The 12,870-nt window shown below is 56.0% G+C and overlaps 4 protein-coding genes across 4 annotated transcripts; 1 reads left to right on the top strand and 3 right to left on the bottom strand.

Moving 5' to 3' along the window:
- Window positions 1-1,084: 1,084 nt before the first annotated feature.
- Window positions 1,085-1,974, bottom strand: JDV02_008227 (uncharacterized protein). The gene is made up of 3 exons (XM_047989804.1): window positions 1,898-1,974; window positions 1,588-1,795; window positions 1,085-1,502 (listed from the first exon to the last, which is right to left on the bottom strand). The coding sequence occupies exons 2-3, from the start codon at window positions 1,679-1,681 to the stop codon at window positions 1,252-1,254; spliced, it is 345 nt and encodes a 114-aa protein (XP_047845809.1). The 5' UTR covers window positions 1,682-1,795; window positions 1,898-1,974; the 3' UTR covers window positions 1,085-1,251.
- A 2,121-nt stretch (window positions 1,975-4,095) lies between these two features.
- Window positions 4,096-5,373, bottom strand: JDV02_008226 (uncharacterized protein). Its single transcript, XM_047989803.1, has 2 exons — window positions 5,060-5,373; window positions 4,096-4,991 (listed from the first exon to the last, which is right to left on the bottom strand). Exons 1-2 carry the CDS (start codon window positions 5,329-5,331, stop codon window positions 4,496-4,498), a joined length of 768 nt encoding a protein of 255 aa, XP_047845808.1. The 5' UTR covers window positions 5,332-5,373; the 3' UTR covers window positions 4,096-4,495.
- A 5,291-nt stretch (window positions 5,374-10,664) lies between these two features.
- On the top strand, window positions 10,665-11,498 carry JDV02_008225 (uncharacterized protein; the record flags this gene model as incomplete). Its single annotated transcript, XM_047989802.1, has 1 exon — window positions 10,665-11,498. One exon carries the CDS (start codon window positions 10,665-10,667, stop codon window positions 11,496-11,498), a length of 834 nt encoding a protein of 277 aa, XP_047845807.1.
- Window positions 11,499-11,892: 394 nt separating this feature from the next.
- JDV02_008224 (uncharacterized protein) lies at window positions 11,893-12,759 on the bottom strand. The gene has a single exon (XM_047989801.1). It carries the CDS (start codon window positions 12,426-12,428, stop codon window positions 11,955-11,957), a length of 474 nt encoding a protein of 157 aa, XP_047845806.1. The 5' UTR covers window positions 12,429-12,759; the 3' UTR covers window positions 11,893-11,954.
- Window positions 12,760-12,870: the final 111 nt, after the last annotated feature.

Genomic DNA, 12,870 nt, shown 5'->3' with positions numbered 1-12,870 from the left:
CCCAACTCCTTTCCATCTCAACCCACCTCGGTCTCCGGGATCACGCTCGCACAGCAAACACCAAGCCGTCAACGCCACGATGCAGTCTGCCCCCCCCCCCGCGACCACTTCCACAGTGGTCTGATTGATCGCCGCCGGGTGCGATTCGCCCCGTAGCTGGCTTGCCGCCCAGCCGGAACATTCCATGCGGCACCCACCCACACAGAACCACACAACGGATGGCACATGCTGCGCAAACAGCTAATGAGGTTGTAGCTCGCTAGTGCTGGTGTCGTCGTCAGCTCTTTTCACAAGCACTCCCTGCTGACACTGAACACGGGGTGACGACCGGGTAGCGTTCCCAGACGGCGGGCTCTGCGGGCGGGCTCCGCGACACTCCCGCACCGCCGCCGCCGATTGACCGTCGCCGTCACTTTCGACGTCCGAGGGGCTGTCCCCAGTGAAGTTGACTTTTCGCCGCGCGGCCGCCATGTATTGCGCCCTGGCCAACTTGCCTGTTTGGTCCACCGGCAAACCCTCGATTGGTGCCGTCCCACCCCCTGCGTTGAAGCAGGGGAGCGTCTGCAAGCTGAGCTTGTACTGTTACGTGTCCATCGTCGACTGCGACAGGTCGTGCTACTGTGGCTGTTACTCTCCTGCGACGACGACTGAATGACCAAGTACTTCGTATTACTCACACTCAATAATTTATCACGAAAATCCCTAGACCGGCTACAGCGTGATGAGAAAATTGGTACCTCGGATTGTCTTTGGCCGCCTTGCTCAGCGTCTCTTTGACAAGAGGGTTTAGCTGAGCTGGGTCCGTCTGCTCTTGTCGTGCGGAATACGATGCCGTCGCTCTATCTGTCTGGCGACGGGAACTCGGGCACACTAGCCGATGGCCCAAGCCAGCGGCCTATGATGCTCAATCCGTCGGCTGACGTAACTACAACGGGGCCTCAGCACGCAAATAAGCTTTTGGTCTTTCGAAGTCATAATGCGCTTGTCCCGACTATAGACTGCGATCGCTATGCTTACGTTTGACATTGTACAACAGTAGTAGAGACACATGCGGTCTATGCCCAGGGCAAGCACAACAACAGAGTTACGATATTTCATGGAGGATATATTGATCGAGTTGTTATTTATACCACCAAACAGCATCCTCTCCTCGAATGAACCGCCTCCTCGGCGGAAAACAGAACGTGTATCCCGAAACGCCCAACGATCATTGCCACCTCCGTCGCCACAAGGAACAGATCATGGCATCGCTTAGTTCAAGCCGAGTTTCTTCAGGTTGTATCCGCATCTCCCGAATTCTTGAACGCACTTTGAGTGCTCCTCGGTAAGGCTGTTGGCGGCCTCGCTCTGCGAGGAGTGTGAGCCCTTGGCGTGCCCAGCCTGGGCGGCGTCGGCGTCGGCGTTGGACCTGTACCCGGTGCGGCTGTCGAAGACCCTCTTGCACTCGGGCGTGAGGTAGCAGTGATTCTTGGCGTTCTTGGATAGCACCGAGGGGTGGTGGTCTGCCGAACCGTTAGCTGTTACCCTGCTCGAGCTGATCCTGTCTTTATGCTGTCAAGTGGCGTCTGTCGCGTCGTTGGAACGTACCGGACTCCATGTCTTCATTATTAAAGGACGGGAGGGCCATGCCCATGACAGCGGGCGCGCAGAGCGCGGCGATGGAGAGGAGAATGAACTTCATGGTGGCGGTTGTGGTTTGGGATGGGGGTTGATGCAAGAAGTGAAGAAGCGACTGATGAAGATGCAGGGTGAGTCTGAGCAGGGTGGGAGACAATGATGCGCCGCGACGGGTAGCCTGCTTTATAGTACCATTTCAAATCAGCCCATGCCGCGATGCCACCACGCTCACGTTGCCGATTGTCAACAAAATCACCGATGTAAATGAGGTGTCTATGACCTGGGATGAGCACGAGCTCGGAGTGTGCAAGGGCCCAGCTCGACGCTCGATGCTGATTGGAACCCGACGACATTTTTGCGTCAGGGCGCTGTAGAAGCTTGAGACAATCGTGGGGATGGGTGCCTGGACCGGGCTGGAGGACGACCGGCTGTGCGCGTTCATGCCGGTATGTGTTCGCGGAAGCTGGAATGGAGGGCGATTCGAGACTGAAGAAGTCAACGAGACCGTATATCAGTGCTGGCTTCCAGGCTTGTTCGCTTTTCTTCTACAATGTATGCCCATTCGAATGGGAGTTGTAGGAACGTGTATATCTCTTCATCTACAAGGCTATGCTTGTGGGCCTCTTTGTAACTGCACGTGTCGAGCTATTCCAACATGACGATGGCGTCGCGATTCTTTAACGCAGATTACAGGCTAATGCTATGTAGTCGCTTCATGGCACGCTTTCCTTTTCCATATGTGGTGTCTCACCTTCCAGGCACGCGGCCCAGCCGCTCCCGGGTTGAACCGCGCGCGCTGCAAGACATGCCCGTCTTAGGAACAACATGAACCTTGGCAAGCTCGACTCTTCACAACAAGCAGTTCAGTCATACGTCAAATCCTGGAGCTACGCGTCATCAAGTCCTTCGCTGCCGGGCAGCGCGAATTCGTGGGAAAGCTTGGCAGCAGCCGCTGATTACTCCCTCCGAGAGAGGGAGGGAAACCCGGTCCTCAAATGGTACATAGTGACTATTGAGCAGAAACTGCTCGGCCGCTACATTGCACTGAACAAGGACTCCTCGATTTCCTAGTGCTCGAATCTCTCTTGTGAGCTGTTATCTTCAGATATTGATGTCAATCTACGCGTCAATGAAAGGCTGTTGCCTCACTGTCCGACTGAAGTAAAACCGCCGCACCATCACCAGCGGAGCGTCGGTAATGCTACGCTTGCCCATGGCCATGTCTCAGAGCCGGAGGTTGCTTGACACGCAATTCGTCGGTCTGGTCCAGGCTCCTCCCGTGGTATGTGAGTGTGCACCCGACGCGTCAGGAAGCAGGGCCGGCCGGTTCTGACAGACACGGAACTCTAACGCTTTCTAACCCAGGCTACCGTGTTACATGCCCTGGTGTTGGCATCACATCCGAAATGTCATGGAGCCCCCGAATGTATTATTTGCTGCTTGGACCGTCGGGCGGCGAGTTTATGCCACCGCGGGATGATTTCTCGCTAGATAAGAATAACGATGACGCACGACTAGTTGGGCCCGATTTCTTTAACAACGCTTAGACCAGTATGCGCTCCTTCACGTCAGGATTCTTTCCATATTCACTTTTCGCCTATGTACCGGGTAGCACCCCGTTTATATGTGGAACAGTCCGTGGTGTTCGATGAAATGTTTAAACACCAGTCAGTTCAATGAGTTATTTTGGTGCCAGTGGGTCACACGTATCTCGCCCGTCGTTTCGAGAGCACTGTTGTCAGATTCATCTGTATTTGGTGTGCGCGTGCCTACAGACCACCCCTAGAGAGCAGCCGTCATCGGTGCAATACTCATCATCTTACTAAGAGCACGTATATCGACGGAGTACGAAAGCGAGGTCTTCAGCAGCCAATGTCAATAGGAACCAAGCGTTTACTACAACCCCGAACTCAACATTAAACATAAGCTTATGTGCCGCGGGGCGCAGTCCCCGGTCGCACATCATCACACCACGTAACATGAAGGCATTTTACACGACTACCTTCATGTCTGCTGCATCTTTCGAATATAATTTCTTGACAGTTGCTGGCTAGCTCAAAATTCGTGGCGGCCGAGGATGTGTGTGAGTGAGCACAACGTGTTGACCATGACGATGTGCCTCGCGCGCCGAAATGCATTCCAATCAAATGCGGGTCGCGTCGAGCAAGTAGCATGCTGGGGCAGCAAAAGGGAGGGGTACTGCGCAAGACGCTGGCGCCTTCTCCGACACATGTCATTCGTTTTTGCGATTCTTTGGAAGCATATACGTCTATTGCATTAACATGGGTCGTAACGAGAACTTAAGCACCGAGAAGCAGTTCGCTGACCAAGGTGACCATACCCTACACCATCGTACAATTACCTTCAGTTCGCAACGTTGCCCTTTGGCATGAGCGTCGGGCAAATGATTACCTTTTAGAAACATCGTGTAGGTTCAGTATAGAGCCTTGATGATTGTGGACTAGTTTGAAGTATATTGTTCTGAGGGACAGTATGATATGTGCTACACATTGACGCAGACTAAACGTAGTGTTGTTTTCTGCTCAAGCACGACAATCAACACCAACCGGTGGACGCACTCACTCATCGCGGGTGTAGTTAATGGCCGCACACCGACAAAATCATGTAGGTAGGGTTTGCATTTGCATACGGGGAAAATGTAATGTCGTGAACTATTCATGTCCTCGTTTGCTGCAATCATGACACCCCGTCGCAAATGCCGTCATGCCTCAACCCTGACCACTGTTTGCATACCTCGTTACAAAATCGCATATACGTTCCAAAGAAATTGCGCAGTCGCACTCGCACTACTTCCAATGCCAAAAATCCAGCAGAACCCTGAACCGAAAACCATGAAACATAATTCACCAAACCGCAGTCATCGGGATGTCTCAGGGAAAAACGCGAGCACCGGGCTCAGTGGCTGATCCAGCCACCAGCGTCTCTTCTCCTCTCGCTCGGAGGCCCATTCTAGGTCACTGCTCTCCGCGCCCCACGCCAGGTCTTCGTACTCTTTTTGACTATCTCTCGCTTTCACAATCCCGTAGGCGGATAGGAGAAGCCTTGACCCATATATCGCCAAGGCCAAGAGAGTGAAGGCGAAGCCCGCCTGCGCCAGGCGACAATAGGCGCGATTTTGTCCCGATATCTTGGCACACCCATGTATGAGATACCAAGGATGGGCACAAATATGCTTGGGGTCACTGTAGTCCCCCGATGACTGACCCGCGAGGCTGATGGCCCAGAGCGAAAACAGCAAAAGGTCGTAGAGAATGCTGGTGTACTCTGGCATATAGCTCAAGCGCAACAGAGCGAGGCGTGTAACGAGTACAAACACGGTGAGGACTGCTATGGAGAGATTTGATGCCGCTAGGCTTTGAGGCAGCCCGTCAGTTCCTTTCTCTGCCGCGCTGCTTGGTCAGGGTGGGGGTGGGGGGCTTACCGTTGAGACCATATCAGCGGGATCTCGGGCGGCTCGCGATGGTTGGCGTAAAAGTATATCCGCAGTCGTGGATCAGAATTCCATTCCTGAGCGCCTCCTTCCTCCCATAAGCCGGACCTAAAATGATTTGAATACGCAAATCCGAACAAGGCTAGGAGTGTCACGGCCACCACGACCTCCAAACCCAACAACAGCGCCTGAACGATTCGCAAACGGAAAGGAGACATGACTCTTGGCTTGACGATGATTGCCTTACTACACGTAGCAAACATTGGCAGTAGACGAGTAGACTACAATTATGGCACGCATGGAGGAGTTCGTTTGTCATGAAGGACATTGGGGTGTCCATGAATGGAAATTTGCTCATACTAACGCACTGCACGCGCACGCTCATGACGAAACAATCCCACGCAGCGTTGTATTGTGAGGCCGATTTGATTTGATTGTATTTGAGAGCATTTTCAATTGACTGTCCGGGTTCTGAGAATCCGTGATATTATCGCGAAGCCTTTTGCGAAGGTTGTGGCGACATCATGCTCGTCCGGGTAGTTTAGCGTATCGTGACTGATCGTTGCGGGACACGAAGAGTGTGCGAGATTTTTTTTTGCGTCAGACCTAGATCTATCCATTGGGTGAGCCAACAGTTCAGCTCAATGATTTCTCGAACTTGAAGGGGCTAGTGACCCGAAGAACGGCGTGTCTTCACCGCCACTTCATGTTTTCCCGCTGACACGAACCTCATATGTAGCGATCTCGTACGAACTCATAGAGTGTTGTCTCCACAGTAAACGAAGCACTGCCTACAACATAACTGGAAAAATCAGCTCATGTCTTGAGTAATGTTAAGGACATCTGCGATGTTGAGAGGGATTTCGTGCTCCTCAAAGGTCGATCTTGAAGCAGACAGGGTCGCGATCTCCCAGGATGACGTCGAAACATACATCACGACTGATAGCGTCTAAGCAGTTCCAGTAGGTATGCTACTATACCTCAAAGTGTCTCAGCTATAGGAAAGGCCCGGAAAGAAGTTACAGAAATAGCTTAAATTGACTTGATTATTGAAGTGCACATATAGAACCAAGCATCTGTATTGGATATTTGGTTAGACAGGGTGAGCTCGCGAAAAAGGCCGCAGAGGCCTCGTCTAACCCAAGGTCATGACGTCGAAGAATCCTCATCCCATAGCATGTTTCGCCTGAATAAGACGTCTCAACAATCCTTTACTGCACATGGAAGCAAGAGTCTTTGACGTTGGGGCTCGCCCCCGGGAACGATTGAAAGACCTTGTGAGCGACACGCCAAAACGAAAATAGAAATTGATGCGAAAGCTTCCCTTACGACGGTCGACCAGATAGCTCTCAAAATATGATCCAAATTTGCCCCTTGCATAAGTCGCATGCAGCCTTGAGGTCAATTTGCCACCCAGCACATGTCAACTCATGTGGCAGACTTTGAGATAGTGCTCCGTACGTAGTCAACTAAATCGTTAGGACTGCGGCTCCGTTGCACACCAGAGTCCAGTGCCTGCCGGGGGGACGCATACTTGGCATGGCATGCTGAGTGCACGATCAGGGCCGGCCGAGGCTACATCTCCACGGCAGGCAAATTCTCAGGGGATGCGCAACGATTGAAGAGGGCATCCCACGCCGCCGTTTCGAGAAACGTGTGGCTTCACAACTGGACAGCTGCTGACTCCAGAGCAGCTTCGGGAACTCCACACCCCCTGTAACTTGATTTTCGATCGGATGTTTAGACTTTTCACGGTTGCGTTCGTTCATCAATCTTGTTTGGTGCCGCGGGTGCATGTGGTGGTGGTGGTCTCGATCTCGTGGGGACAGGGGCGGGCGCCAACATGAACATGCACTGATGCCCTTGCCCTGAATCAGCGTGTTGCCACTTGACGAGCCAAGCGTGTCGCCGATGTGACTCGGCGGCCGGGTGAGGCTGTGCAAGCGTGCGGAGGGATCCAGCTTGTGCTTGTGCCTGTTTTTTTAGTGCGTGCCCTTCGCCAGACTCCCGAAGGCCCGAGGGTTGCGGGTGTTACGGATGCTTAGCCCCTGGGCATCGCGATCTACAACGGGTCGTGGCAATTCGACACGACGGCGGCGTGTTTGGAACGTCGCGCATCCGGATCCTGCCCTGGACATGCGCCGTTGAGGAACCTCGGGCGCGGCGTCAGCGTCATCACCACATGTGATAGGGCTGTGGCGTCGGGTGTTGGACGAGCAGGGCGTTGGTCGTGGCCGAGATGCAATGATGTTTGGGCCAACATGCAGTCAGGGCATTCATCAGGAAACCTGGATTTTGCGGCATGAATCCAGCTACGCACGGCCCATCCATGCCGTTGTAAATCAAGGCTCTGGAAAGCTTGGACCATGGCATAATTGGACGGAGAGCCCCTCAAAGCTGGGTGATTGAATCGACCCATTTGACTGATGCAATAGAGACTCTTTGTCGGCCCCCGGTACGGAGAGGTCTCCCCCAACCCACTGGAAGATGGTAATTTTGGAGCTGGGTTAGAACTATTCCCTTGGCTCCGGTGAAGCGGGCGCTGCCTTGGTCTCGTCGCGTCCAAGCGCCATGGAGCCAAGCAGCTAACCCGCGGGCAACGGGATACAGTCCCACTTGGAAGAATTGGTACGCATTCATGTTTGATAAATTCATAAAGCCTACACCGGATTCCTTCTTTTGCCTCGCGCATTTGGGTTGCGAAACTGGTTGGGCGGAGGAAGGTGAAATGGGTGAGACATGATGAAACCCTGAATGTGCCTGACGACATCAGTGGCTCAATGGCGCCAGCCGCTCCTCGAATTGATGACTCTTGGGCGAGTCTTGGCAAGCAGAACCGGCGGGACCACACCTCCCTGGTATCTCCGAGCGTGAACGTCGGGGCATGTGCCATATCCAGCCCCCCCTGGGCGAAGCTGATCAGGATCAGGCCAGCTGCTAGGCAGGGCAGGCTGGGACGGACGCGGAGGTCGCAATAGCTGTGGACGAATGCCTCAACGTCTGCAGCGCCACGCGCGGGCTGGGGTGACATGGGTGGGCCGCACTCTGCTGCTCCAGCATTCGAACGGTTGCATCGTAAGCAGGGGGGGCCTCACAAAGACGGCCTAGTTTAACTGTTTAACTTGCGTGGTCCTGCGCTCGGGCGGCCACGAACACTTTCGGGATGAGGCCGGACACCAGCCTGAGAAGGACTTGCACCGAACTGGATGTACATACACTGGGACCGGGCCGGGCGGTTCGCAGCATGAGGGGCGGCCAGGGAAGGTCAATGGCGGACATGTGAGTTGGTTCGAGGGGCCCGAGATCGCGTGTCGAGTCGCGTGCCAACTTTGCAGCCGTGTAGGAGGTCTTTTTCGCCGAATGCAATTTCCAGCCGGACGGGCATGCTTGTCATAAATCGACATTGGCATCGCCAACGGTCGCCGCAGAGAGGGTGTGATGCAGGATGGCGCAGCGCGTGGGTGGTGTGCACTCGGCTCCGTGGGAATACGAAGGCCCCCCCCACCCCCCCCTGTCTACTAACCCTTGCTGGGCGGCGATGCCGTGCCACACTTGGCTGCTTCTGCAAGCAGGTGGCTGGCCCCGTTGCCAGGCACGCCCGTTGAAAAAAGTGTGGCACCTTTGTTTGCCTTGGCCTTGCCTGTGCCCCTGGGCTGGGTTGGGAGACGGCCGAGCCGCCGGCGCAACGCAAGGCGCCCGTTGTGGCCGGTGGTGTGACTGGGAGCTCCAATCACGTTGGCACGGATGCTTCCCCAGGCCGATGATGGACATGGCTGCGAGTCACTGCCAAATTGTCCGGGGTCTAGTTTGTCTGACGCGGGCGGCGTAACTTGGGCCGCCCTGTGTTGCACAATCTCGCGGACGACGTTGACGACGATGCAGGCACCGATGGCGCACTTATCATGGGCGGCTTTTCCCATCCTCTATCCAGACAGCACGACTGGCAACAAACATGCTCTACGTAATGACCAGGCCAGCCAGCGATTGAACGTCGCTCTCAAGCGGTTTGCGGTTTGCCCGCTGTCGGCGCGCACAACCGACGGGCGGGCCCGAAGCCCCTCCGTCTCCCTCTCTCCTTTCACCCGGCCACAGCAGCCAAGCGAGCGACGGGGTTTCTCTCGACTAGCTAGTAATCGTGGAGCCGTCGAGTTTATGTGGCCCTTGACTTGAGCCGGCCTGCCCGGGGCGGAGATTGCAGACGCTCGACGGGCTCGCGGCCCGCCCCCACGATTGGGCCTGGAAAGAGACCGGCTTTGCTTTGGAGGGGGGGAGCATAATATAAGCCTTCTGATGATGACGAGAGGCACAAACCTTGTGTGTGTGCTCTTTGCTCCGCAACGGTTGTGGTGGACACCCAGGCTGGGAGGGAGGAATCAGGAGGCGGGCGCGCGACAAGAACGAACCGACCATGCATCCATCCCTCCACCAACCTCGCCATTCATTTACAGCACGCATATGCAGCCGGCTGCGCGAACGGGGCTGGGTTGCCGAGTTCAGGCCAAGGCGAAGGAGTGATGCCGAAGACAGGGATCCCCATCAGCTATTATTATGCCAAACAGCGTGGGGAGCATCGCCAGTTTCAAGGCTGGCCCAATCGGATCCTGACTACTGTGTGGCAGCCAGCCCACACACACCCCAAATGCGGGGGAAATAGCGTTGCTAGTATCCAATGCTTCTGCGGGGGAGAGTGGGTTAGAGAGAGAGAGGCGGGACGGCGACTGGGGGTGGTGGGTTTTTGGTTGTCGAAGGAGCATCGCCGAAGCTGTGGGAACCGACGTCGCCCAATTCGATGGCCACTACTACTACTACCACACTCCCCCAACCCTCCCCGGTTTGGTCCAAGCGCGACACACATCTTCACACACTCCACGATCCTTCCACGACCAAAGTGCGGGCCAATGGCACGGGTGGAGATGGGCCTGGTCAGCCCGCTAGGGCCTGATCGCGCAATAACGACGAGCGACGACCCCTGAACGTAGCCTCGCCACACCCCTGGGCCGCCCTGTTGGCTGGCCTTGCTTGCTTGCCTTGCCGCCTAGTCCTTGAAGGGAACACCTGGGAAGCAGAGGCCATTCGTAGCTCGTATGGTCCTCTCGTCGTCCAGGCAGGGGTAGGCAGGTTACCATCACAAGGTCTCAACTCACAGACACACACAGACAGACACACGCCCCCCCCCGGCGGTGGCCTGCTGGTGGCCAGACCTCGGCAGCATCGACGACGGGGACATGTGGGAGCGCCCACGCAGACTGCAACGGGAGCCCGCTCTCGTCGCCATCCAGGGCCACCCCTATTGCATTCGCGCAAGCCTGAGCGGGAGGCAAGAGAGAGAGGAAAGAGAGAGAGAGAGAGAGAGAGAGCGGCGGCGAGAGATCTGATCCCACCCTCCTCCTCTCTCTCTCCCCTTTCCCGTGTTATATAACCCATCTGTCTGCCCCGTATCCCCTCCCCGTCTTCCTTTCCGATTCTTTTCCCTCTCCACCCCGACACTCGTTCTTCAGTCTGCATCCGTGCGCTCAAGCCTGTCCAAGTCAGCCAAGCCTAGCCTCCCCCCTTGCAACAAACTCAAGAAGAAGCAACTCCAACAAATACCGTCAAGATGAAGTTCCTCACTCTTGCCTGCCTTGCCACCAGCGCCGTTGCCGGCGTTGTCGAGCCCCCCACCCGCGTCTTCGAGCGTGACCTCGCCACCGTCACTGGCGCCATCAGCAACGTCGGCAACGAGATCGACAACCTCGACAAGGCCGCCAAGGGTTTCTCCGGCGACCAGAAGCCCGTCGTCGCCGCCGCCGAGAAGCTCGTCTCGGCCCTCAAGGACGGCAAGAGCAAGGTCGCCGGCTCTGACGACCTCTCCCTGGCCGACGCTCTCGGCCTCCAGGAGCCCGTTAAGGCCCTCCAGGCCAAGGCCGAGACCCTCGAGAAGGATTTCAAGGCCAAGATCCCCGAGATTCAGAAGGCCGGTGCCTGCGGCACTGTCCGCCAGAAGCTGAGCGATATCAACGAGAACTCCCAGGCTCTCATCACCGCGGTCGTCTCCAAGGTCCCCAAGGACGCCCAGCCCATTGCCAAGTCCCTGGCCGACGGCCTCACCCAGGTCCTGAACAAGGCCCAGGACGACTTCTCGGAGGCCAACTGCAAGGACTCCGCCGGCGGCGGCTCCTCCTCCGCCTCGGGCTCTGCCACCCCCTCGGCCACTGGCTCTGGCTCTGCCACCCCCTCGGCCACCGGCTCTGGCTCTGCCACTCCCAGCGCCACTGGCTCTGCCACGGGCTCGGCCGTTGTCCCTACCGGCAGCGCCACCACCTCCGCGAAGCCCACTGGCACCGGTGTTCCCACCAAGGCCCCTACCCAGAGCCCCCCCGTCACTGCCGGTGCCGCCGTCATGGCCCCTGCTGGTGTCCTCGCCGCTGTCGTGGCCGCCATCATGGTGTAAGGGTCGAGTCTTCCTTGGTTAGACAAAACAGTGGAATCTGGGTTCATGGACGCGGATCTGCAGACATTCACAATGTAGATTACATGTAACCTGTTTTTCATTCATGTTCGGCCCCGGCGCCGCTGCGGTGGACGTCTTGAGGGTACGATGGATCAGCTACGGTTAATAATAGGCTGGTATGCCGAGTAATGCACGATATTCATGCCTACCTTGTTCCTGGCTGTGATGTGATAGAGGTGTTTCAAAATTTCAGTTCAGTTGTGGCAGTTTTCGGTAGCCTTCGTTTTCGGGAGTGAAGATTTGAGTGCGCAACAGCCTGAGCCTTCGATCCATGTCTTGGGGAGATGACCGCTGGGGCGGGAACCCGGGAAAGTTGCGTGTCGAGCGAGCGAGGGATCGAGGACGTTGATAAGTGAGACGCTTGAAAACTGACATTGAATTCATAAGGTATTCATTCTAGCCGCAGCACACGCTAGGCTCCTCGATGCCTTTCACATCCTGCGACCCGCGGCCAATGCCACCGAGATCGATCTTGACCTCCAACCAGTCGCAAATGAACTTGCCCAGCCCGGCGCCGATGAAGATGCAAATAATGATGAAACCGTTGAAGTACATGGCGAGCAGCATGACAATATACGCCCCGCCAAAGGTCACCGCATGCAGCGCCGACCGGATCAGCTGCTGGACGACGCTGGCGCGGAATGTGACCACCTGAGACACGCTGCCCTCTTGGGTGTACCGCCTTGTCGACTCGCGGTGGAACTGTCGCAGGAGCAAGGCATCGTACTCTTTGCCCAGTCTCCGAAAGAACTCAATCAGGACCACGAGGAAGACGACGCCGATGCAGGTGGCGGCAAACATGCCGCCGCTGCGGATGTGCCAGTTTGAGGTGAGGAAGCAGGCATCGATGGTGTACCAGTTCCATAGCATCTAGCCCGCGTTATTAGCTCTTCTGGTTGATGGGCCGCGAGCCTAGGGTCAGGTTCGTCTTCATCCTACCGAAATTTTGCACGAGTCGCCATCGCCGCCGCCGCCGTGGCCCATGTGATCCATATTGGTTGCGTAATGTGACTGATGATGATCTGGTGATTGTCGACGGCGCTGCCTCGATGCGAGTTATAAAGTTGCGCTCCGAAGGGCAATTGATTGATATGTGAGAGGAGTCAAGAGAGAGACAGATAAGAAGACTTGGCTCCCTATCTAGTGTAGTCAATGGCTGCGCAGGAATGGTTAATAGTATGACCACCGTCAGCTCGGGGAAGGCCAGATACGGTAATATGAAGGATGGCACAAGTTGAGTCAAGGTTAACAAACCAACTCAAATCCCGAAGTTCTGCTGCCGAGGGCGATCCGTGCCGCCATTATTAACACC

This window comes from Purpureocillium takamizusanense, chromosome 8 (genome assembly GCF_022605165.1).
Source record: "Purpureocillium takamizusanense chromosome 8, complete sequence".
NCBI lineage: Eukaryota > Fungi > Ascomycota > Sordariomycetes > Hypocreales > Ophiocordycipitaceae > Purpureocillium > Purpureocillium takamizusanense.
This window is presented reverse-complemented; position numbering and strand designations above follow the sequence as displayed.